At 44.8% G+C, this 27423-nt stretch overlaps 1 protein-coding gene across 1 annotated transcript in view; it reads left to right on the top strand.

The window, feature by feature from the left end:
• Positions 1-27423, top strand: part of LOC120930475 (electrogenic sodium bicarbonate cotransporter 1-like) — a 644541-nt gene that overhangs the window by 319063 nt on the left and 298055 nt on the right. Inside the window, exon 8 of the mRNA XM_040341656.1 lies at positions 24666-24799. Within this exon, the coding sequence (XP_040197590.1) occupies positions 24666-24799 (134 nt within the window). The remainder of the gene's footprint in view (positions 1-24665; positions 24800-27423) is intronic.

Here is a 27423-nt window from a genome sequence, read left to right as displayed (position 1 = left end):
AATATGCCAAAGATGGGGGACCCTGGATGTAGACCTGCTAGCTTCCAGGCTCAACAGGAAGTTGGACAACTTTGTATGGAGGACGAGATATCTGTTGGCCTACAGAACAGATGCTCTGACAATTTCTTGGAATCAGTTTTCACTGATCAATGCATTTTCCCTGGTCCCTCTCTTACAGAGATTGCTGGGCAGGATCAAGTAGGAGGGAATACCAGTACTCCTAGTGGCCTCAAATTGGCCCAGGAGGCCCTTGTACGCCGAGATCATAAAGATGGCGGTAGGAAGACCTTGGGTGCTTCCACTACGTCACAACCTGTTCCACCCTTCCTTACAGAAGCTAAATTTGACGGTCTGGCTACTGAGACCCAAATTTTGAAGAAACGAGGACTCTCGGGTCCAGTTCTTGCTACACTCATTAATGCTAAAAATCCGGCCTACAGGCTAATCTACTACAGAGTCTGGAAGGTGTATGTTTCCTGGTGTGAATGCAGAGGGTGGAATCCTTAAAAGTATGCTATAAGTAGGATTCTCGCCTTTTGACAATTAGGACTGGATATGAAATTAGCCCTGAGTACCATCAAGGGTCAAATATCGGCTCTATCAGGCTGGCATCTCATTCCCTAGTCCGAGCATTCATTCAGGGAGTACTGCGGATAAATCCGCCAGTCAAGTCTCCTTTATGTCCCTGGCATTTGAACCTTGTATTATCAGTCTTGCAAAAGCAACCTTTTGAATCTATCCGCCATATTTCTTTCGGGTTTTTTTTAGCAGGAAATTGGCCTTTTTTATTGCTATCTCTTCTGCTAGGAAAGTATCAGAGTTGCCAGCTCTTTCTTGTAAAGAGCCTTATTTAATTTGTCACAAAGACAAAATTGTTCTACGCCCTCATCCTACCATTCTTCCAAAGGTGGTGTCAGCGTTTCATTTAAATCAAGACATCGTTTTTGCCTTCCTTTTTTCGTGAACCGCGGACAGCAGTGGAAAAGTTATTGTACTCTCTAGATGTAGTGAGAGCATTAAAAGTTTAATTGCAGGCAACTGCACAGATACGTAAAACAGATGTTTTGTTTATTGTGCCAGATGGTCCCAAGAAGGGACAGCCGGCATTAAAATCCACCATTGCTAGGTGGATTCGACAAGTAATTGTTCAAGCTTATGGTTTAAGAAATAAGGTTCCTCCTTTTCCTGTTAAGGCGCACTCGACCAGGGCAATAAGTGCTTCATGGGCAGTGCATCACCAGGCTTCGATGGCTCAGATCTGTAAAGCTGCAACTTGGTCTTCAGTCCATACATTTACAAAATTCTATCAAATAGATGTAAGAGGACGTGAGGATTCTGCCCTCGGGCGTAGTGTGCTGCAGGTCTAAGGCTTCTTGTCCATTGGTGGCCTGATTGATCTGTGTCCCCCACCCTTCATATTGAGCATTGCCCTGGGAGGTCCCAATATGTAATGATTAAGGCTCTGTGTCCCGTGGTGTACGATAAAGAAAGTAGGATTTTTAATAGCTTACCTGTAAAATCCTTTTGAGTACACCACAGGACACAGAGGTCCCCCCTTCTATGGGATCCTTACTGCTTTGCTACAAAAACGAAGGTACTTCCTGTATGGGAGGGGTTATTTGGAGGGGAACTTGTTCTCATTGGTTGTGCCAGTGTCCAATCACCTCTGGTGACCCATACAACCCAATATGTAATGATTAAGGCTCTGTGTCCCATGGTGTACTCAAAGAAAAGGATTTTACAGGTAAGCTGTTATTAAAAAGCCTACTTTTTGTTCCTCCTTGAAGAATCCTGTCTGGGCTTCTAGTTCTCTCCTTGTTTTTTACATATGCATTACCATGATTCAGAGGAACACACCTAATTCCATTTAATACATATTTAGGCGAATGGTTTATATCTGGGCAGCGGAAGAATTTCGTGTGCATACCAATAAACAATTATTCAGACTTCTGTACCCAGAATATTATTTAAAGTGGAAGTAAACCCTCCTATCGTTTTCAACCAAGGAAGCTGCAATCTTGGCCTCTGTTTAATTTGCAACTGCCATGATGCTGCACATGTGATCAGTTATGACACCAGCCATTGGATGGTTTGACAGTTTGGATGAGAGCACAAGCAAATGTGACAGCTAGCATTTCCGGCATGCCGGGAATGTTAACTGTTTTTTGAAACTATCAAATCCATGGGTTTACTTTCGCTTTGTTTTTTGGCAAAGAGTATAGGCATGACCACATGTTTAAGGTCAGATGCTTAGGATAGCCAACCTGATGTTGGGTCTAGTTAAGAACCCCATCAATTTTGTTATGAGTAGGGTTGAGCGAACCCGAACTGTAAAGTTCGGGTTCGGTACGGACTTTGGTTTTTTTTTGTTCTCGAACCCGAACCCGAATAATTGGAAAAAGTTTGGGTTCGGAGTTTGGCTATTTTATGGCGCGCTGCACGGCAGCCAATCGCCATTTGTTTTACAAGTGTGACTAGGAAGCCATCACAGCCATGCCTACTAATGGCATGGCTGTGATTGGCCAGTGCAGCATGTGACCCAGCATGTGACCAGCCTCTATATCAGATAGAGGCACACAGCACAGTGGTCACTCTGCATTAGCTAGTGTAGGGAGAGGCTGCAGCTGATTGAGGGACAGTGTCAGATAGGTGTATCCTGCTTCAGAAATCTACACAAGCACTGTTTATTTCTGTGAGATCTGCATCTTATCGTTTAGGGCTTGTCACTCTGCTTTAGCTAGGGTAGGGACAGGCTGCTGCTGATTGAGGGACAGTGTCAGATAGGTGTATCCTGCTTCAGAAATCTACACAAGCACTGTTTATTTCTGTGAGATCTGCATCTTATAATTTAGGGAGAGGTTCCAGCTATTTGCTATAGGGACAGCAATATATAGGTGACTCTCTGCCTATTTCACCAGCACTGCACCTGTCACCTGTGATATACTGTGTGTGTCCAGTACATAGTTTAGGGAGAGGTTCCAGCTATTTGCTATAGGGACAGCAATATATAGGTGACTCTCTGCCTATTTCACCAGCACTGCACCTGTCACCTGTGATATACTGTGTGTGTCCAGTACATAGTTTAGGGAGAGGTTCCAGCTATTTGCTATAGGGACAGCAATATATAGGTGACTCTCTGCCTATTTCACCAGCACTGCACCTGTCACCTGTGATATACTGTGTGTGTCCAGTACATAGTTTAGGGAGAGGTTCCAGCTATTTGCTATAGGGACAGCAATATATAGGTGACTCTCTGCCTATTTCACCAGCACTGCACCTGTTACCTGTGATATACTGTGTGTGTCCAGTACATAGTTTAGGGAGAGGTTCCAGCTATTTGCTATAGGGACAGCAATATACAGGTGACTCTCTACCTATTTCACCAGCACTGCACCTGTCACCTGTGATATACTGTGTGTGTCCAGTACATAGTTTAGGGAGAGGTTCCAGCTATTTGCTATAGGGACAGCAATATATAGGTGACTCTCTGCCTATTTCACCAGCACTGCACCTGTCCCCTGTGATATACTGTCTGTGCAGTACATTGTTTAGGGCTAGGTTCCTGCTTCTTGCTATAGGGAGAGAAATATATAGGTAAATCTTTGCCTATTTCACCAGCACTCCACCTGTCCCCTGTGATATACTGTCTGTGCAGTACATTGTTTAGGGCTAGGTTCCTGCTTCTTGCTATAGGGAGAGAAATATATAGGTGAATATCTGCCTATTTCACCAGCACTCCACCTGCCCCCTGTGATATACTGTCTGCCCAGTACATTGTTTAGGGCTAGGTTCCTGCTTCTTGCTATAGGGAGAGAAATATATAGGTGAATCTCTGCCTATTTCACCAGCACTCCACCTGTCCCCTGTGATATACTGTCTGTGCAGTACATTGTTTAGGGCTAGGTTCCTGCTTCTTGCTATAGGGAAAGAATTATATAGGTGAATCTCTGCATATTACACTATTGTTGTATTTAAAAAACACCTATTTAGGGCAAGATCCTACATTTGAGAAATATGAGGAAAACGTCAAATAAGGGACGTGGCCACGGTCGTGGTGCTGCTGGTGGAGCTCCTGTTACAGGGAGAGGACGTGGTCGATCTGTGCCAGCTACACGCACAAGTGAAACACCTTTCTCAGGTGCGAGTAGCCGACAGAGCCTGCAGCGGTATTTGGTCGGGCCTAATCCAGCTCTATGAATGTTGAGGCCAGGAGCAGAACAGGCGGTAGTAGATTGGGTTGCTGACAGTGCCTCCAGTTCCTTCACATTGTTTTCCAACCAGTCTTGTGCTGAAAGTTCAGGGTTGGCGCCTGCAGCCGATGTCCATCAGTCTTTCACCTCACCCCCTTGCAAATCAGCCAAGCAGTCTGAGCCCCAAATCATGCAGCAGTCTCTTCTTCTTTTTGATGAGTCTGTTAGCATGTGTTCCCAGGGCCATCCACCTAGCCCAGCCCCAGAAGTGGAAGAGATTGAGTGCACATATGCCCAACCACTCATATTTCAAGATACATGGGGGACCATCACAGCACGTCTTGGATGATGATGAAACACAGTTGCCAGCTGGTGCTTTTGCAATTGTGCAGACCGACAAGGAGGGCAGTGGTGAAGACTGGGTGGAAGATGATGTGGAGGACGATGAGGTCCTCGACCCGACATGGAATCAACCTCATGCATTTGACCCATGTAGTTCGGAGGAAGAGGCAGTGGTCGCACAGAGCCACCAGCACAGCAGAAGAGGGAGCAGGGTGCCAAAGCAGAGAGTCTGTCCCCTAGACAGTACGCCTGCTACTGCCCAATGCAGCAAGGGACCAAGCACACCAAAGCCAGGTCCAAAGAGTTCCCTAGCGTGGCAGTTCTTCACACAATGTGCTGATGACAAGACACGAGTGGTTTGCACGTTGTGCAATCAGAGCCTGAAGCGAGGCATAAACATTCTCAACCTGAGCACAACCTGCATGACCAGGCATCTAAGTGCTAAGAGCTGCAGTGGAGTAGACACCTCAAAAACCAAGAAAGGTCTCTGGCTCCTCCTGCTTCCTCTTCTGCTTCAGTCTCGGGCTTCTCGCGCCTCTTCATCCACCTCTGTAGTGACAGTGCCACCTGCCACCCCTCAATTAGAGGACCGGCAAGCAACACTACCACCTGGGTCCCCAAACATCTCCACAATGTCCCATGGAAGCATTCAGCTCTCTATCTCCCAAACACTGGAGTGGAAGAGGAAGTACCCCCCTACCCACCCGCGATCCCTGGCCCTGAATGCCAGCATTTCAAAATTACTGGCCTTTGAAATGCTGTCATTCCGTCTGGTAGAGACGCAGAGTTTTAAAAGCCTGATGGCATTGGCTGTCCCACAGTACGTCGTGCCCAGCCGCCACTACTTTTCCAGGCGAGCCATCCCTTCCCTGCACAGCCAAGTGGGGGACAAAATCAGGTGTGCACTGCGCAACGCCATCTGTGCCAAGGTCCACCTAACTACGGATACGTGGACCAGTAAGCACGGTCAGGGATGTTATATCTCCCTAACAGCGCACTAGGTAAATGCAGTGGCGGCTGGGCCTGAGGCGGATTGCAGTTTGGCGCATGTCCTTCCACCACTGAGGATTGCAGGGCGCTTCAGTTTGCCTCCTGTTCCTAACTCCTCCTACTCCGCTTCCTCATCCTCTACCGCCTCCTCATCCAGTCAGCGTAACAAATTCACCACCAACTTCAGCACAGCCATGGGTAAACGCCAGCAGACAGTTTTAAAACTTTCCTGTTTGGGGGAAAAACCACACACCGCGCAGGAGTTGTGGAGGGACATGGAACAACAGACCGATGAGTGGTTGGCGTCAGTGAGCCTCAAGCCAGGCCTGGTGGTGTGCGATAATGGGCGAAATCTCGTAGCAGCTCTGGGCCTAGCCGGTTTGACGCACATCCCTTGCCTGGCGCATGTGCTGAATTTGGTGGTGCAGAGTTTCCTGAAAACTTACCCCGATATGCCACAGCTGCTGCAGAAAGTGCGGGCCGTCTGTGCGCACTTTCGGCGTTCTCACCCTGCTGCTGCTCGCCTGGCAGCGCTGCAGCGTAACTTCGGCCTTCCCGCTCACCGCCTCATATGTGATGTGCCCACAAGGTGGAACTCCACCTTGCACATGCTGGCCAGACTGTGCGAGCAGCAGCAGGCTATAGTGGAGTTTCAGCTGCAGCATGCACGCGTGAGTCGCTCTGCGGAACAGAACCACTTCACCACCAATAACTGGGCCTCCATGCGAGACCTGTGTGCCTTGTTGCGCTGTTTCGAGTACTCCACCAACATGGCCAGTGCTGATGACGTCGCTCTGCGCGTGACTATCCCAGTTCTATGCCTCCTTGAAAAAACGCTACGGGCGATGATGGAAGAGGATGTGGCACAGGAGGAGGAGGAGGAATCGGGATCATTTCCAAGGCTTTCAGGGCAGTCATTCACAAGTGGCTCCGAGGGTGGGTTCGTGCACCAACAAAGGCCAGGTACACAATTGTCCAGCAAGGTGGAGGATGAGGAGGAGGAAAACATGGAGGAGGAACCATGTTCACAGCAGGATGGCATCCAGACCAGCTCATGGCCATCACTGGTGCGTGGCTGGGGGGATACAGAGGACACAGATGATACACCTCCCACAGAGGACAGCTTTTCGTTGCCTCTGGGCAGCCTGGCACACATTACATGCTGGAGTGTCTCCGCAACGACCGGCGTGTTTTGCACATTTTAACAGTATAAATTTAACATCTTTGGTATATGATCTAAGTTTGTTGCCAACACCCCTGATAGACAAGGAAAGGCGAGGAGTCCCCCGGTGTGGGGCTTTAAAGGCAACAGTAGTTAAAAAAGAAATATTTCATGCAAAATAGTTTTATTTGTCAGGTAGAAAACAGCATTTATAACATAGTAATTTTAAAAACAAATGGCATCTACGCGTTTCGGGTTTTCCCTTCTTCAGGGGCCGAGGTCTGTGTGGAGCCAGAGTGTATCTAATGAATTTACAAAGAAAAACAAACACACATATTGTGGGTAACGACTTACAGTAAAAAATGGAAGGCAACATAAATATCAAAGTGCAATTTAGAGGCATCATACCAGTCAAGGCGTTTTCAACTTTGCAGAGCCCTAAAGGACATCCCAAACATGGCGCAGAAATTCCTCAAGATGGTAAAATGTGGGAATGAAAAACTGGCATCTTGTATTGCAAAAAAGCAAGACCCTGGGCCAAAACTGTCACAGCGTAAGAATTAGCTGTCCCTGGGATAAAAGGACAGTATGTACATAAGTCTAAAAAAGTACTTAATTTCAAAAATATATAAATATATAAAGAAACACAGTTTGGCAGTGTAATGCCATACCAGAAGAAGCGAAAATAACACAAACATACCTATAGTTAGAGGGTGAAATATTTGGGTTGGCCAGAGGGGTCAGGAGAGAGCTCAGTTACCGGAGGTCTGAAAGTAAGTAAAAATGTGGCTAAGTGTAGAAGTCACAGGTAAGGCAAAAACGGAGAAAAAGAGATTGATTATCCAGGACCAGGGTACTTAAATATTGTTGTTATATGTAGACAACGCCTCTGCCATCCGCAATGTCAGACATTGCACAGTGGCAGCAGCGTTTAAATAGGGAAAGTGAGGGGAGGGCCAGGTTAAGTAGTGGCGTGGTGCAATGACCTAGTCATGCACAATAGGTTGGTGCGTGGTGGAGGGCGGGGCCCTGACGACTAGTGTTGCTCACGAATATTCGTATTGCGAATATTCGGCTCGAATATGGCATATTCGAGTATTCGCGATATATTTCGAATTTCGCGGTGAATATTCGCTATTCCGAATATTCGCATTTTTTCAATTTTATTTTTAAAACAGATCACATCCTATCGACGTCTAAAAGCATTGCTGGTATGATTAGAGACCCTGGGCTGAGTAGCTAAGCTGAGGCGATCCTTTTATGGTGCCGAATATAAAAAAAAAAAAATTGCGAAATTTCGCTAATGCGAATGCGAAAATGATTGCGAATTTTCGATAACTGTGGTAGGAGAACTCTGATTGTCTCTGATGCAAAAGGGGGGGGGCTTTGTGTATGTTTCTGTTATGAATATTTGTATGTTTGATATTATTTTTTTTTGTAAGAAGGAAAAAATTGCGCATACCTTAAAAAAAGGGGAGAATACAGCAGCAACTCAAAAATGTTATACAACATAAATTAATACAAGACAGAAAATGGAGTCGCTCTACAAGAATAAAAAATATGTCTAGTGACAAGACATGTGGGCAAATTATAAAATAAGCAAGCGCAAATAACTTGTGAAATACACAGTGAAACAAATATATAAAGAAATATAGTCCCAATAATAGAAAAATAATCTTTCATAAAAATGTCTTTGATATGTGAAGTGAAAAAAAGTCCAAAGCATGCAGCATTAACGTGTTCAATCTTCAAGGTGTTTGATTGACAAACGGCTGTGACAGATGGATAGAGTAAAGAATCACCACCAATGCAAAACACTTTTTATTTTCTATTGTAAAATATCAAGAATATTCTGAGCCAATCAGAGTGCTCCTTCCGCATTTGCCGAATATTCGCAATTATTTTGTATTGTAAAATATCAAGAATATTCTGAGCCAATCAGAGTGCTCCTTCCGCATTTGCCGAATATTCGCAATTATTTTGTATTGTAAAATATCAAGAATATTCTGAGCCAATCAGAGTGCTCCTTCCGCATTTGCCGAATATTTGCAATTATTTTGTATTGTAAAATATCACGAATATTCTGAGCCAATCAGAGTGCTCCTTCCGCATTTGCCGAATATTCGCAATTATTTTGTATTGTAAAATATCACGAATATTCTGAGCCAATCAGAGTGCTCCTTCCGCATTTGTCGAAATTTCGCAATTATTTTGTATTGTAAAATATCACGAATATTCTGAGCCAATCAGAGTGCTCCTTCCGAAATTTCGCCATCAATATCGCATTCGCATTTTGCGAAATTTCGATACAATATCACGAATATTCTGAGCCAATCAGAGTGCAAAATATCACGAATATTCTGAGCCAATCAGAGTGCTCCTTCCGCTGTTGTCGAAATTTCGCAATTATATTCGCAATAGCGAAATTTCGCAAAAATTTCATTTCGATAAAATATCACGAATATTCGAATTTAGCGAATATTTCTCGAATATTCGGCTATATATTCGTGATATATCGCGAAATCGAATATGGTGTATTCTGCTCAACACTACTGACGACGTGATCGCGTCATCTCGTGTAGGCTGAGGACATGAGAAGGGGCGGAGTGAGGGGGCGGACGTAGCTTGTGAAGCCGCCACCGCCGCCTATGGGTTTGGCGTTGTGACGTGGAACACGTCCGAACGCCGATCAAGAGGGATAATCATCTGGTCGCGTCATGTAACCATATGGAGTCACATGACCACACGGCCACCATGTGACCATATGGTCAGATAGGAATAGGTGAAGGTGGAACGATATGACGCAAAGGGCGTCACAGCGTGGATGACGTGGGACAGAGCATAGAAGCAGCTGTCAGCACAGAATGTAAAGTTATGAGGGAACAACAAATAAATATATCGGCAGCATTGCAAAGCAGCGCCGCGGGGCGGGCACAGGGCCGGATTAACAATGGGGCTGATGGAGCTGCAGCTCCAGGCCCCTTTCTCAAGATAGGCCCATTTGCCCAAAAAAAAAAAAAAAAAGAAATATATATTTTTTTTTTTAAGATTTTTTTTTCTTCTAAGATCGAATTTGGGGGGTTGTAGCTCGATGACCAGAGGTCACAGAAACCCCACATTTGGGGGTAGGCATGGGAAGACCTACCCCACAACTGGTTAAAATATGGGACGGCTATCATTTATGGTTCCGGAGATACGGGCCTGCTTGCACAGCCTGTCAGAAGCTACATTCAGGCCGGAATCACACTAGTGCGTTGCTTTTTTGAGCTGCGTTGTCGTTGCAGATTTCTCTAGAGGGTGTTCTGCAGATCAACTGCGGTTTAGCTGCAGATCAGGTGCGAATTTGGAGACCTGGGAGAACTTCCGGGTGAGAGGAGAGTGGGGGAGAATTGTATTGAGCTGAATGAGAGAAACTCCTGCAGAGAACTGAACACATGTGCGAATTAGATGCGTACCCATAGAAGATAATGGGACTGAATTCGCACCTGAGCCGCACCGCAAGACATAAAAACCACATGCGGTTTGGAGGCAATACGCAGTGCGAATGCATCGCACATATGTGAACCAGCCTCATTGAAAACAATGTATTTTGAAATGTCCTGCGAATTAGATGCGGTTTAAACCGCACTCAATTCGCATAGGTGTGAACCTAGCCTTAGAGCGGCCAATATAAATACAAGCTGACACACTACAGCAGACTGATAGGATCACAGTGCTTATAATAATTATTTGTATATTACTCATGGTAATTAACCCCTTGCCACCCAGGCCAATTCTGACACTTCTCTACTACATGTAAAAATCATCATTTGTTTTTTGCTAGAAAATTACTCTATGGTGGTCTTTGCACTTTTTATGTTGCAGGGTACAGAGCTGCACGATTCTGGCTAAAATGAGAATTGCAATTTTTTTGCTTAGAAGACAGATCACGATTCTCTCACGATTGTTGCGGCGTAACATCATCTTTCACATTAAAAAAAAAAAAAAAAATGGGCTAACTTCACTGTTTTGTTTTTATGGTTTTTATTATTCATTGAAGTGGGAAAATGCAGTGTGACAAAACATATTGCAGCAATAGCCGTTTTATTCCCTAGAGTCTCTGCTAAAATATATATAATGTTTGGCAGTTCCAAGTAATTTTCTAGCAAATAATATTGCTTTCTAACTTAAGAAACAAGTGTTGGACTTTAAGTGGTTAAATTTAGTTACAATGTTAGTTAGTTACAATGTTTCATTTTGTTTACCAACTTCGCAGACTGCCCAGATTTGTTGATTACACACAGAAGTGTATCCCTTTGATCTAAGAAGGAAGTGTCAGTTACAATGTTTCCTGTTAAAAACTTGGCAGACTGCCCAGATATTTTCTTTTCTTCTGTCATACCCTACACACTCCTCTCCTGTACATAGTGCCCACTGTCATACCCTCCACACTCCTCTCCTATACATAGCGCCCACTGTCATACCCTTCACACTCCTCTCCAGTACATAGTGCCTGTTGTCATACACTTCTCTCCTGTACTTAGTGCCCACTGTCGCACCCTCCACACTCCTCTCCTGTACATACTGCTCACTGTCATACCCTCCACACTCCTCTCCTATACATAGTGCCCACTGTCATTAGTGTACACTTAAATTTTCAGACTGCGCTGCGATGAATCAGGCGGGGCCTGGACACTTCCATCTTCACCCGGTCTTCCTTCTGGGTTCTGTGCCTTTGGTCACTTGCCTTGGCTGGGCTGCGTTCATGTCATTCCCACGCATTTATTTATTATTTATTACACCCCATTCACACCTCCGCGACAAAGCGCCCGACGCCGGCCGCTCGTGCCGCTGGAGGGGAGAATTCCCATTGCTGTCTATGAGATGGTTCACATCTCATAGACGCCGTACACCTGCGGCATGAAAAAAAGTCCCGGACCCTTTTTTTCAGGCGGCATTGGCGTTCGGCCATACAAAGCAATAGGAAGGATTTGTAAAAAAAAAGTTACACTATTCGCGGCAAAATATGCCGCATACGCGGCGTTACTTGTCGCGGAGGTGTGAATGCAGCCTAAAAGGCCCCACCAAAATCCTTAGCACCAGGCCCATGATGTTCTTAATCTGGCCCTGGGCGGGCACATAAGGTCCACATAGGGCTGCATATAAAGGGTTATAGGAGGCCATAGTGAAGATTTGAAGAAAAAGGGGAGTACAGGAACCATAACACCCTCTAAAGGTAATTGCTAGATGGTTAATTAGGCATACTTAAGAAGGGGAACTAAGGCATATTAGAGGGGTGCACAACCAGTGTGCTGGTCTGAAAATTATATTGACAGTAGGCCACAAGGGGGTCCAGAGACATAATGGAAGAGACCAGGGGTACAAATTCTATCCCCTGTGTGATCCATATCTCTGTTATAGGCGCACGTGTAGAGCCAAGGTCATTAGCACCAGGAGGGTGCATGGAGACCAGGTCAAAGGGAATGCGTCCCCTGGAGGGGGAACGGCTTACGTGCGCCTTATTTTAAAAAGCGATAACAAAAGATACCTGAAATCCAATCTGAGCCAGGAATGCGAGGCCCCAGATGAAGTGCAAAGGGTACAGGGACATGGATTTGTATTAGATGTAAAACAATAGTAGATAGTATATAGTACCAATGACTGGAAAGACATCAAGAAAAACAAAAGCAAACACAAAAACATAACACAAGTTACACGACAGTGTCAGACAACAGAGAAAATGTTCCCCAAAGAAATCATAGGGTGCAAATCAATCCTTTTCACATCCTCTAGAGGAGAAGCCCTCCAGGAAAGGCCTAAAGCTAATTTGTTCATTGAGGCCAGGAGGAAAGTTGGCCTCTAAATCTACAATCCAACGGGTTTCATGCTGTAAGAAAGTTTTATTCCAATCCCCACCTCTGGGGTTGGGGTGGATCCTATCTAAAATAAGGAATTTTACCCCAGGAAAATGTCCATGTTGGAGCAGAATGTGACGCCCTAGCGGCAAATCAGGATTTGCTGTACGCATGGCGTGTAGGTGTCGAGAAGCACGTTTGAAAAAGGGTAGTTTTGTTTTGCCCACATAGAACCTCTTGCATTGACAAGTAAGTAGGTACACTACACCAAGAGTCTTTCAGTTGGCAAAATGTCTGGGTCTATATAATCGACCATTGGGTAAGATGATTTCTCGATCAGTGTTGATAAAGCGGCAGATAGAGCATCCCCCACAGGTGTAGGTGCCCTTCCTTTTGCAGGGGTCCCTTTTGAAACTGCCTTTGAATTCGCTGGCTACCAGATGGTCTCTAAGTGAGCAAGCCCGTCGATAGGTGATCGCGGGCTCCTTAGGGACAAATGGTCCTAGTTGGGGATCGATGGAAAGTAGGTGCCAGAATCTTTTTAGAATCCCTCTGGTTTGTTGGTGCTGGGTATGATATTTAGTGATTATTCTTATGACATCACTGCCGTTGGTAGACTTCTTCTTTGATTGGACCAACAGGTTTGGCCTGGAATGTCCATTTGCACGTTGAAAGGATTTTTTGAGGCATTTTTTGGAATAACCCCTTTGTAATAATCTGTCTCTCAGCGCTGCTGCCTCCAATAGGAAAAATTCCTGAGTTGAGCAGTTGCGCTTGAGGCGCAAATATTGGCTGTATGGTATTGATCCAATCATTGATTGCATCCGGCCCCTTTTATGAAGCCGGGTGGCTGAATTCATATGCTTTGATAGGCTTCAAAAGCACATTAGTGGCATTTAGTGGGCATAATGGCTGCGTTTGATGGGGCACAGTGGCTGCGTTTGATGGGGCACAGTGGCTGCGTTTGATGGGGCACAGTGGCTGATTTTATGGTACAGCGATGTTTTTTGCAAATGTTCAATTGTTCGTATGTGGATCGCTGTGCTGTGGTTCCTGTAGACTTTGTGGGTGTGCGGGGGGGGGGGAGTTGGGGGCCTCCATGTCCATTTTGCTTGGGGCCCCCAAATTCCTTCAAACGGCCCTGCATGTATAGAGCCATTACAGGTCCACTTTAGTTATCATGATATAAAATAATGGATGTGGGGGCATTTTGGTGGGCGTGTTTTTTTTTTGGGGGGGGGGCAGCATTTCATTCTTGGTACCAGGCAGCACAATGTCTTGGGCCGGCACTGATTATAGCTGCATTGAATGCAAGTCTAGCCGAAAATAGCTTGCAGGAATCATGAATGGTTTATTGGACAGAATACAGACTTTTTATGCACTTTTAAGGATTAGATAACGAGGTAGGGCTGACTCATGGATACTCCACCCTCCCCTCTTAGCAGACAACTATATAATTAGCATGTTAATTAACACAGCACTTAAAGCAGCCCAGGTGACCAGACTGTCTGTCTCCGGAGGTCAATGTGATCAGCTATTTCAATGTTATGCATTGTTCAGAATTAACAACCAAGAATAGTCTTTGGGCAAATCCAAGAAAACAGCCTCTCAAAAATTTTACAAAAAGATTAATATAGCAATACCAAATAACGGTGAATGTGGACAGAAAAGGTCCCTGCAGCCAGTCTCCGCGACAGAGTGATTGTACAGGTTCCTGTATCCGAAAGGGGCACAGGGTTTTATTCGAACCTGTTTGCGGTTCAAAAACCAAATAGGGACACAAGTAGGGTTGCCACCTCATCCCTTTAAAACAGAACACATATTAATTACACAGGTTCTGTGGCTAATTAAGGTGGTAATTAGACTCATTTGGTGCCTTACCTGCATTAAATTAGCCTCAGAACCTGTGTAATTCATATGTGTTCTGTTTTAAAGGGATGAGGTGGCAACCCTAGACACAAGGCCCATTTTGTATCTAAGATCTCTGAACCAGTATCTACTAATAAAGTCCTTTCGGATGGAGTCTGTCTGCTCAGTTGTAGCCTCGCTCTAGATGGGAGACTTTCTAGCCTCAATCGATATAAAAGGGCGCGTATTTACACGTACCTATCTTTCAGCCTCATCAGAGGTTCCTACAATTTGCAGTAGAGGAATGTCATTTTCAGTTTGTGGCTCTACCCTTCGGGCTTGCCACAGCCCCCTAGGTGTTCACAAAGGTCCTAGCACCAGTACTGGGTCTTTTAAGGGCCCAAGGGATCTTGGTGCTCGGGTATCTGGACGACCTCCTGCTCAGAGATCACAGAGCTCAAAATCTGAAGTGTTTAGGTCTGATCCTAGATATGGTCCAAGCAAGGGTATTTTTGCCACCCGTAAGGATCTGTGCCCTGAGGGATCAGGTGTGTTAGGTCAGGGTCACCCTCCATTCGGCTCTGTATGAGTCTTCTAGGAAGGATGGTGTCCTCCTTCGAGGCAATGCCCTATGCCCAGTTCCAAGTCAACAAGATGTCTTGTTGTATAGGCCTGGAATGGAACAGGAGAGGACAAGCCCTGGATTATGCAATGTTCTCATCTCCTCAGACGCACTTAAGCCTAAACTGGTGGTCGCAGGATCAGAACTTGCGAAAGGAAGATCCTTCCTCCCGGTAACGTGGAGAGTACTGACTACAGATGCCAGTCTCTCAGTGACCACGGCCGCGGGACCCGCGGACCCGATCGCTGCCTGTGTCCCGCGATCGGTCACAGGAGCTGAAGAACGGGGAGAGGTGTGTGTGGAAACAAACCTTCCCCGTTCTTCACAGTGGCAGTGTCATTGATCGTCTGTTCCCTGATCTAGGGAAAGATGATCCATGACGTCACATGTCCAGCCCTGCCCCCCTACAGTTAGTAACACATATAAGAGTAACACTTAACCCCTACAGTGCCCCCTAGTGGTTAACTCCTAAACTGCAATTGTAATTTTCACAGTAATCAATGCATTTTTATAGCACTTTTTGCTGTGAAAATTACAAGGGTCCCAAAAATGTGCCAAAATTTTCCGATGTGTCCGCCATAATGTCACAGTCACTAAAAAAATCGCTGATCACCGCCATTAGTAGTAAAAAAAAAAATATTAATAAAAATGCCATAAAACTATCCCCTATTTTGTAAATGCTATAAATTGTGCGCAAACCAATCCTTAAGTGCTTATTGCGATTTGTTTACCAAAAATAGGTAGAAGAATACGTATCGGCCTAAACTGAAGAAAAAAATGTCTTTTAGTATTTTTTTGGGGGATATTTATTATAGCAAATGTAAAAAATATTGCATTTTTTTTAAAAATTGTCGCCCTATTTTTGTTTATAGCGCAAAAAATTAAAACCGCATAGGTGATCAAATACCACCAAAATAAAGCTCTATTTCTGGGGAAAAAAGGACGCCAATTTTGTTTGGGAGCCACGTCGCGCAATTGTCATTTAAAGCGACGCAGTGCCGAATCGCAAAAAGGGGCAAGGTCCTTAACCTGCATATTGGTCCGGGTCTTAAGTGGTTAAAAACAGAGGTCTCTGTTTCTGTTTTGGCCTTTTTGTTTTACTCATACTGTTAGACAGGTGAATTTGGTTGGTTGCTGATTGGTCGGTAAGTTTGAGCTAATAATAAGCACACTAAAGATATAATGGATTTTACCAATCATTCTATTTCCTGTTTATCCCCAGTAAACAGACACGACCATACCTTCGTCCTCATTTCAGCATCACTTCCCCAGAGAGCAGTGAGCCTGGCTCTTTTATTCGTAAAAAAAAAAAACTATTTCACAAACAGGAAGTAATGGCTCCAGAAGCCAATCACTACCTCCATGGGAAGTGACATCACAGGATGTGATCCCCACACAGGAAATGACCATATAAGGATTTGACAGCACAGGATGTGACAATACAGGAAATCCCTCCAACAGGATTAGTTAAATACAAACAACAATATGAAGAAGTGCTAAAGAATTTTCTATGGATGTGTCTGAGCAGAGACTGGGTGCATTGGAAGCTTGTTTTACCGCTTGGGATCCGCGCTATAGTCAAATGACGGCTACAGCGCAGATCCCAAAATCCAAGTGGACGTCAATTGACGTCCGCCCCTTTGCGCGTTCCCCGCGCGCGCTCCAGAGCGCGCAGCGGGGAAATTCTGTGTTGGCCGTGTCCCTTGGACACAGCCAATTACAGATCGCTGCGAACGGCCAATCAGAGTGGCCCTTTGCGATGCGATCTGTGTGGCCAATGAAAGATGATCTCAAATGTAAACATATGAGATCATCTCTCATTGCCGCCTCTCCCTCCTCACACAGAGACAGCGTGTGAGGAGGGAGAAGATCTGTGAGTGATACAAAGTGATAGAAAAAGTATTAGTGTTAGTGTTACAGTGCCATCCATCCCAGTGCCATCCATCCCAGTGCCATCCCAGTACCATCCCAGTGCCATCCCAGTCCCCTGTGCTGCCAATCAGTTCCCACCTGTGCCGCCAATCAGTGCCCGCCTGTGCCGCAAATCAGTGCCCGCCTGTGCCTCCAATCAGTGCCTGCCTGTGCCGCCAATCAGTACCTGCCTGTGCCGCCAATCAGTGCCTGCCTGTGCCACCAATAAGTGCCCACCTGTGCCGCCAATCAGTGCCTACCTGTGCTGCCAATCAGTGCCCGCCTGTGCTGCCAATCAGTGCCCACCTGTGCTGCCAATCAGTGCCCATCAGTGAAGGCTTAGCACACACCAGCAAAATGTCAAAAAGATCATATTCCGCCAAGGAGGCATACCAAATCCTTTCTGCGCCCGACGAGAGCAACGTGGAGCTCTCTCTTTCAGAGTCCCTTTCCAACTCTGATTCGGAGTTTGACGTCACTTATGAGCCAGCCATCAGTAGCGCAACACTGAGTGACTCAGAGGAGGAAGATAGCCGGCCGGCTAAACGAAGGCGTTCTGGTGAGGAGGCAGTGCCATCCACCAGCACTGCAGTGCCATCCGCCAGCACCGCAGTGCCATCCGCCAGCACCGCAGTGCCATCCGCCAGCACCGCAGTGCCATCTGCCAGCACCGCAGTGCCATCTGCCAGCACCGCAGTGCCTCGGCAACAAACTTCAAGGACCCATGCCAGCCTTCCCTATGCCCTTCAGAACCCCTTGTGGCTTCCTCCTACTTCAGGAGAAGCCAACATTCCCCCTTTCACGGCCCAGCCAGGAATACAGGTGGACATGGAGAATTTTACCCCAATTGATTATTTCAACCTAATGTTTACAGAGGACATGCTATCCGGAATTGTGGCCCAGTGCAACCTATTTGCACAGCAATTTATTGAAACCAATCCCACATCATATTATGCCCGTCCCTTCCAGTGGAGAGACCTTACGTTGGAGGAGTTCAACATTTTTTTAGGCCTCACATTGTTTATGGGACTCAACCCAAAAAACGCTTCACGTTCCTTATGGTCCAAAAACCCGATCTACCACATGCCCATCTTCTCCAGCATAATGCCCAGATCCCGATACGTCACCATCATGAGATTTCTACATTTCAACGACAATACCCAGTGCCATCCCCGAAATCATCCAGAACATGACAGGCTTTTCAAACTTCGACCCTTACTGAATTATTTTTCTGAGAAATTCCCCCAATTGTATACCCCGGACCAACACATCTGTGTGGATGAGTCCCTTATCAAATTTAGTGGCAGACTACAAATAAAACAATTTCAAGCTTCCAATGCACCCAGTCTCTGCTCAGACACATCCATAGAAAATTCTTTAGCACTTCTTCATATTGTTGTTTGTATTTAACTAATCCTGTTGGAGGGATTCCCTGTATTGTCACATCCTGTGTTGTCAAATCCTTATATGGTAATTTCCTGTCGTTGAAATTCGCAGAAGGCGTGGCACCACCATCCGGAAGCCCACATGTATCCAGGACTATAATTTGTTTATGGGGGGGGGGGGTCGACTTCAATGACCAGATGCTTGAACCCTATCTTGCCACAAGACGCACGTACCATTGGTACAAAAAAGTTGCCATTTATTTTTTTCAATTGGCCATATATAATTCTTTTGTAATATACCGCAACTCCACCCCAAACGCTTCCTTGGCTACCAAGAGGACCTTATCACTGCCCTTATTTTCCCGAACGATGCACCCCAAACCATCCGATCTGATGTATTAAGTCATCTCGCCGAGCGTCATTTTCCCGATAAAATCCCTCCCACAGAAACAGGCCGACGACGTCAAAAACGATGTAAGGTATGCGCCAGTGAAGGAGTCAGACGAGACACAGCTTACCATTGTGCTGATTGTCCTTCCCAACCAGGCCTCTGTGTAACTGAATGTTTTCGCCGTTACCATACCAAACTAAAGTATTAATCCTGCCTTTACACACCTTCACACCCCTTATGCCACTGCCTGCCTGCTCTGTAACTGACCCCGGCTTGTTTTTTGACCACGATTCTGCCTAATGATTTTGTCATACCTCTGCCTGATCTGGAACTGACCCTGGACTGTTTTTTCGACCATTCTTCTGCCTAACGATTCTGTAATGCTTCTGCCTGATCTGGAACTGACCTCGGACTGTTTGACCATGTTTTTGCCTGCCTCATGGACTGATCTTGTACCCTGCTACTGGACTAGTGGGAACACAGGGGTCTCACATATGTGAGGGGCTCCAGAAAAGTTTTTCTGGATGAAGAAAACGTTTTAGTTTTCTCATCCTAGATTAGGGTCTGGTTGCCCGGAGGCTTCAAAGAGATTTGGGTAGGAGAAGCCTCTACCCCTGTCCCCATTCTGTCCTGAACGAGGCCCTACTTCTGCCTGTAGGACCTATGCCATCATGCCTCTGCCTGTTGCATGAACTGACCACCTGCACTAACCCTGAAGGGACAGTATCCCTGCCTGGACGTTGCTGACCAAGTCCCTGCCTGCTGCCTGGACCAGTGCTATCCTGCTGTCTAGAACTGCGCTACTATTACCAAGGTAATCTTTTGTTTACGCTTTGCTCAGCATAATGTATTTTGGGGTGTAATTATTGGTATGTGCATACTATGTGTCTCTGACGGTGTTCCTTGCATGTTGGATCTCTGTATGTGGTCAGGCTGTGTAGAAGTCTCACACATGTGGTATCGTTGTACTCAGGAGTAGCAGAATGTATTTTGGGGTGTAATTTTTGCTATCTAAATGCTATGTGTTGGAAATATCTTAGAAACATACAACTTTGTGTAAAAAAAAATGCGTTTTCATTTTTCTTCCACATTTTCTAAAAACTGCTGGAAAAAAATAAACCGTTCAAAAGACTCATTATGCCTCATAGATTATACGTTGGGGTATTAGCTTTCCAAAATGGGGTCACTTTGTGGGTAATTCCATTGTCCTGGTGTTCCAGGGCCTTCAAAGGTGTAATAGGTAGTCAACTAGTTAGATGTGCAATTTATGCTCCTAAAACCCCTGATGGCGCTTCCTGCATGTTGGGCCTCCGTATGTGGCCAGGCAGTGAAAAAGTCTCATACATGGGGTATCGGTTTACTCAGGAGGAGTAGCAGAATGTATTTTGGGGTGTCATTTGTGGCATGCACATGCCATGTGAGAGAAATAAGCTATTACAATGACAATTTTGAGATTTTTTTTTAAATAGAAAATAAAAATCTTAATTTTGCAAAGTATTGTGGGAAAAAAATACAACTTCAAATAACTCACCATGCCTCTTAATAAATACCTTGGAATGTCTACTTTCCAAAAAGGGGTTATTTGGGGGGCATTTGTACTTTCCTGGCTTGTTAGGGTCCCAAGAAATGAGATAGGCCTTCAGTACATCAGGTGTGATCAGATGTGATATGATTTGCACTATAGCTTGTAGACTCTAAAACTTTCACACAGACCAAATAATTTCCAAAAAAATTGGGTTATTTTTATCAGACATGTAGCAGTATAAATTGTGGCCAAAATTTATGAAGAAATATTAATAATTTGCAAAATGTTATCACAGAAACTAAGAAAAAATCATTTTTTTTCAAAATTTTCGGTCTTTTTTCATTAATAGCCAGAGGTGATCAAATACCACCAAAAGAAAGCTCTATTTGTATGAAAAAAAGGACAAACAAATCATTTGGGTACAGTGTTGCATGACTGAGTAATTGTCATTCAAAGTGTGAGAGCGCTGAAAGCTGAAAATTGGTCTGGGCAGGAGGGGTGTTTAAGTGCCCAGTAAGCAAGTGGTTAAACATAGACTCCGTCTCTGATCATGACAACCCAAAAGCTCATTTATTACCGCTTATAGGAACCCTGATTCTGCGCTGTTCCAGAGAACAACGCATATCCAAATTATACTACTATTGCTGGAGATGGGAGGCTATCTGCAGGTGTATGCTGTGAATCCCGACCATGCTGATTAGACATAGCAGAGACAAGAGCGTCCATCCCGTATAACCAATAATGTCCTTGCAGAGCGAACATATCCCCTCAAACGATTGTCTGTGCAATGCACAGGGGCCCTTCGCTGGCGGACATATCCCCACTCTGCAAATACCTCTCTCCAACCTCAAGACTTTTCCACTACCAGACGGGACTTAACCAGCTTCAGTCTTCCCCAGTCAGCTCTTTAGAACGGGTTGCGGGAGAACTAACACTGGGCGACACTATGACAATACATATTAAATACATCTTTATAAAATTTCCACAACTGGGGAAATGGTCAACGTCCTGGAGTTACGGGGAGTAGCCCTGTGGTCCAGGATGGTAGGGCTTCAGGACTGCCCTATCAGAGTTTAGTCCGACAATGCACTTGCAGTGGCCTATTTTAAACCACCAAGTCGGTACCAGGAGTCGTTCAGCTTTGAAGGAGGTGAACCACATACTAGCCTGGGCAGAAGGACATATGGCGATTCTATCGGCAGTCCATATCCCGGTAGTAGAGAACTGAAAGGTAGATTATCTCAGTCACCGGCAGATCTGCCTGGGAGAATGGTCCCTACACCCAGGAGTGTTTCAGGAAATTTGCCAGCGTTGGGGATGGCCAGTGGTCGACCTATTGGCATCCAGGTTCAACAACAAGCTAGAGCAGTTTGTGTCCCGAACAAGGGATCCTCTGGCATTCGGAGCTGATGCTATGGTAGTACCATGGAGCCAGTACTCCCTGGTTTATGCTTTTCTCCTCGGTCCCTCTCCTTCCACATTTGTTGCACAGGATTCGGAGAGAGAGGGGGTTCCAGTCATTCTGGTGGCACAAGCCTGGCCCAGAAGGCCCTGGTTCCCAAAGATTGTAAGACTGACAATAGACGGGCCATGGATGCTTCCACGTCGCCCCGATCTACTGTCTCAATGTCCTAAATTCCACCCCAATTTACAGTCTCTAAATTTTATGGCATGGCTATTGAAGCCAGGCTATTGAAAGGACCATGGCATCTTGGGACCAGTGATGTCTACCCTAGTGAATGCTAGAAAAGCTGTCACTAGGAAGATTTATCATAAGGTCTGGAAAACTTATATTGCTTGGTGTGAAGCCAGAAAACGGCATCCTCGCAAATATGTGATTGAGACAATTCTCTCTTTTCTTCAGTCAGCTGTAGAAATCAGATTGGCTTTGAGTACATTTAGAGGTTAGATTTTGGCCCTGTCAGTATTCCTCCAAAGGCCTTTAGCCTCCCATTTGCTGGTCCGAACCTTTATGCAGGGGGCAACTCATTTGCTTCCCCCCCATTAGGTCATCTGTGTCCTTGGGACTTGAACTTGGTGCTGTCTGTGTTACAGTAACAACCATTTGAGCCTATCAAGAAAATTCCATTAGACTTGCTGTCACGCAAGCAAGACTTCCTGATGGCCATCGCCTCAGCTAGAAGGGTGTCAGAGTTGGCGGCCCTTTTGTACAGGGAACCATACTTGATCCTGTTCCTGTTCCATCCTTTTTGCCAAAAGTGGTGTCAGCCTTTCATTTACATTATTTGGGCTTCTTTTTTCCCTCAGCCTCGTTCGGCAGAAGAGAGACAACTGCATTCCTTGGATGTTGTCCCGGGCAGTCAAGGTTTATTTTTTCTAGATCTGCAGAGATCCGAGGATCGGACTCCTTTTTTGTCTTACCAAAAGGACAAGAAGGGGCAGGCAGCTTTCAAAGCTTCCATTGCCAATTGGGTCTGTCAATTGGTCATTCAGGCCTGAAACGTAAAGCTCCTCCCTTTAGTTTGGGAGCTCATTCTACCAGGGGTGTAGGAACCTCCTGGGCTTTTCGCCATCGGGTATTTGTGGCTCAGATTTGTAAGGCTGCTACCTGGTCTTCAGTGCATACGTTCACAAAATGTTGTCAAGTGGATGTTCGAGAAGCCGAGGATTCTGCTTTTGGCCGCAGTGTACTGCGGGCTGCTGTATAGAGTCTGATGTCTCCCTCCCATCAAGGCTTTTGCTCTGGGACGTCCCACTAGGTAATGAATATTAGCCTAACTCTGTGTCCCATTAAGTATGGAAAAGAAAATAGGGTTTTTTCGTCATACTATCCTGTATAATCCTTTTCTTTGAGTACATCATGGGACACAGAGATCCCTCCAATCTTTTTTGAGGATTCAGTGCTTGCTACATAACTGATGTACTTCCTGTATGGGAGGGGTTATATAGGGGATCACTTCCTGTCTAAGACTTTGTCTACCAGTGTCCATTCACCTAGAGATGGTGTTTAACCCAGTAGGTAATGAATATTAACTCTGTATCTCATGATGTACTCTAAGAAAAGGATTTTACAGGGAAGTATGACGCAAAAATCCTATTTTATACACAGCAAAATGGAAAGTAAGACTCGTTTGTGAATATAAAGCTTATGAATATCAATGACAGATATATAAATGTAGTGGGGTCATCCTGTCAGAGTCTAATGACAGGCCTGACCTCTGCTGGAACTTTGCTCATGTTTGTAAATATGTACGATACCTTTAAGAAGTTATGCATTGTGGGATTGCAAGTAGCGGGAGATATGGACTCCATTGACTCTTAGGAGAAACAGACTACACATCCCACAATGCCCTGTGTTATTGGAACATGTGACACCTCCGCACAGACTTATGGGGGAGGTTACTTTAGGAAAGGGAGTGGCTGATCTCACTCTCTCGGGACCTGCTTCTTCTCCTCTGCGGAGCTGCTGACTACAGCACAGCCGTGCTGTTAGGCCTGAAGCCTTGGCCTAAATCCACCAAGAGACCAGCCATTCGGAAGGAAGCAAGACTCCAGTATCCAGCCCGTGTTCCCGGAGATCGGAGAGGCAACCCAGCTGACAACTGAAGAAGTGGAAAACCCTCGTCCGGGATCCTTGTGCTGTGGAGCAGTGATTTACCACCGCGCCTTCTGAGAAGAACTCAGGCGGATCGGGCCTGTTGGGTGAGAGAGCACATGCTCAACTTCCAATCCTCCTTTTCCAGACAGTTAACTTAGTGCCACACTACAAGCCGGAGACACGTGTTGGGCCTCTAGCTGAGACTTAGAGGCCCTTTAACTTTATAGTTATTATACAGAAGTGACTGACGCTGACGAACGATCAGTTCACCAACGTTAGTGTTCAGGATCCTTTGTTTGACTAACTTCTCTTCATCGTTTACTATTTGTGGATTATAAATTAACGTGCACCAACCGGCCGCAAAGTGAACCTTAGTCTCGAGACATTCCTTAGCTGTTCCGCAGGATTGCCCACTAGAGGGATCTCGCAAACATAGATTGCCTACACTAGTTTGATTGAATGGTACCATTCTTAGCTTAGACCTATTCATTATTGTCATTACTGATTCCCGCAAGGGCCCTTGCGAAATCATATTGTGTTAATGTCTGACAGTTGCTCATTTATGATTTAAATTTATGCTTGTCTTCTTCAAGTTCACCTAAAGTAAACTCATTCTTTTGGTTTAAATATACTACTGTGTGAAGTGTATTTTCTCGTCTGGAGGGACCATCCGTAAAGCAGGTTATATCACTGTTACATTGTCATTGAATATTATATGCCTGCTATTGTGACCCCAGCCCAGCAGAGGTCATAATATTCCCCCCAGACTTCTGATGTGTCAAGGGAGGGTTCGAGCCATTTAAATTGGGGTGAGCTAAGCAAAAAAGTAGATCCCAAATCAACCAGCGGCTCCTGAGGGGGTAGCGCTACATAACATTATTTTGATTGCATTTTTTCTTTTTTCAGGGAGTTCTTGAAAACTTTATTGGAACAGCAATCTGTGGTGGAATGTTTTGTCTATTTTCTGGGCAGCCTCTAACCATTCTAAGTAGCACAGGACCTGTCCTTGTATTTGAGAGGCTTCTATATTATTTTAGCAAGTAAGTGATTTTGCAAAACAAGTGCATCTAGAAAGCAAATTGTGTGTATGCAATAGTTAAGGAGTCACTCTGTATTAAAGTGTTACTAAACCTTGTACCCTGCATTCACTATATCTGGTCTCCCACAGTACACAGCACATGGAAATGCAATTACAGTGTAGTTTAGTAAATATAAACTGCTAAATATCTTTTCTCATCAGCAGTATAAAGCAGTCTTGTGACTTCTATCAATATCTGGTTAAAGCTTATAGGAGACGTTTTTATTCTCCTCTGACTGTCCTATAAGGGTGCATGCCCCCTGACCCTCTGTCTGGACAGTGCTAATTGGCCTTGTGCCGATCACATGCACCCTGCAAAAAATTCTCTCTCAATACACACCAAGCTGAGCATGTGCAGAGTGACTCCTAGGGCTCTGTACTATCAGCAGATGGATTGGGTACAGTGGAAGAAGGGGAGGATCAGAAAAGACAGGATCAAACAGCCTTTTTACACAATGCACAGGATTAACCCCTTCCACAATGAGCATCAGGTAAGTTTGAAGAAAGTGCACAACTCTCTGTCCAATTTGTAAGAACCTCTTTCAGGTGCTCAGGCTCAGTATTTCCTTGCACACTACAGCAGAAACAAGTAAAAGAATTGAGCCTGCAACACTGTAGTCCATATAGCGATTTTAATGGTTGGTTACAAAAAGTGACAAGCAAAACAGCTATCGGATCAACCCTTTTACTTGAGTATAACAAGCATGCTTTACTGCATATACAGACTGATTTTACTATTGTGGGTTTAGTAACACTTTAAATTTAAATGGAAATTTAGCTTTGCCTCTGTTCAAATCTATGTGTTTTCCAACCCATTTGAACTTTGGTCCCAAATGTGTTTTTTGTTTCTGCAGAGGTGGATGTGTTTCTCATAATCTACTTAAATTGTCATGCATACCAATGTTGCAGAATGATTCTCAATCTGGATGGTGGCCAGCAGCATCCAGACACCTCCACATCAGTTGCATGGTTCTCTAAGCTACACTGAGGCCTCGTACACACGATAGGTTAACCAGAGGACAATGGTCTGATGGACCGTTTTCATCGGTCAAAACCGATCGTGTGTGGGCCCCATAGGTTATTTAACCATCAGTTAAAAAAAAAGCCAACTTGCTTTAAATTTAACCGATGGATTCCTAACCGATGGGAAAAAAACGATCGTTAGTAGGCACAACCATCGGTTAAAAATCCACGCATGCTCAGAATCAAGTCGACGCATGCTTGGAAGCATTGAACTTTGTTTTTTTCAGCACGTCGTTGTGTTTTACGTCACCGCGTTCTGACACGATCGTTTTTTTAACCAATAGTGTGTAGGCACGATGGACCATCAGTCAGCTTCATCGGTTAACCTATGACAACGGTTCATCAGACCGTTCTCATCGGATGGACTGATCGTGTGTACGAGGCTTGAGAGTTGCCACACAGTTGTCAATGTCATTTGTGGGCATTAGTTAGTAGTAATGTGTGGAATATATATCGAACAGAAAAGTGTTTAGGGAGAGGAAATGATCTGCTTATACCTTGGGTTTAGATCCTGAAATTGCCTTTAGAACACAAAAGTTTACTGTTTTTCAAGAAAAAGGTGATATCAGATATTATCAATATTCCAGGCATTACTAATAGTTTAAAATGATCATTGTGGCAGATTTACTTGGAGGCTGTAGAATCCAAGTAAGGGTGCATAACAGAGGACTGTTAATTAATGAGAAAGCACCAAGCAGATCTAGGGTTTAATAAATCATAAGGTATAAAATTTATACTAAATTCATATAGTATAAAAAGGTTCTCTTGAATAGACTTTTTCATACAAATTTTCCTGCTTGCTTTTTGCCCAGAAGTGATGATGCTAATTTAGAGTCCAATTCACAACTTGAGTGATACGGGAAGCTACATATACAAACCAGGAAATAATGTCATCTGACAAGTGCAGTGAAGCAGGGCATTGGGAATCACAAAGCTGGCTAAAGAAACCAGTGGCTGTTAGCCTGAAGATCCTTTTTAAAACTGTTAATATTAATAACCCGTAGTCATTTTCTATAACTATTAAATGAGATAAGTTCACCTTTACAAAAAATAAATAAATGCACCTTTTTTTTTTTGCTGGTAAAATATGTACATTTATTATCTTTTGGGGAGCCTGTAAAGCATTACACCCAAGATTAGCAGATTGACTCTTGTAGACTGTCAGTGTAGCTGTCTGCCCATACCGCCGATATGGGCAGATAGTTACGGAATGACAGGAAGCTCAATTAACCACCTCAATACTGGGCACTTTCCTGCCCAGGCCAATTTTCAACTTTAAGAGCCGGTTCACACTGGGGCGACTTGCGATCCGACTTCATGTCACCTCAAGTCGTCCCAAGTCACGCTGTAGAGAAAAACAATGGAAATGAATGGGAGCGGTGTTAATACACATGACTCAAGGCGATCCGACTTCAGAAAAGGTTCCTGTACTACTTCAATCCGACTGGAAGGCGATTTGCACCCATTGATTTCAATGGAAGTCGCCTCAGAAGTCGGATCACTGTCTTAACTGAAGCGACTTTCCAGGAAGATAACATACATTTCTCAGGCAAACCTCTCCTG

The sequence above is a fragment of the Rana temporaria genome, chromosome 3 (genome assembly GCF_905171775.1).
Source record: "Rana temporaria chromosome 3, aRanTem1.1, whole genome shotgun sequence".
Classification (NCBI taxonomy): Eukaryota; Metazoa; Chordata; class Amphibia; order Anura; family Ranidae; genus Rana; species Rana temporaria.
Note: the sequence above shows the minus strand (reverse complement) of the source record. Positions and strands in the feature narration are given on the sequence as shown.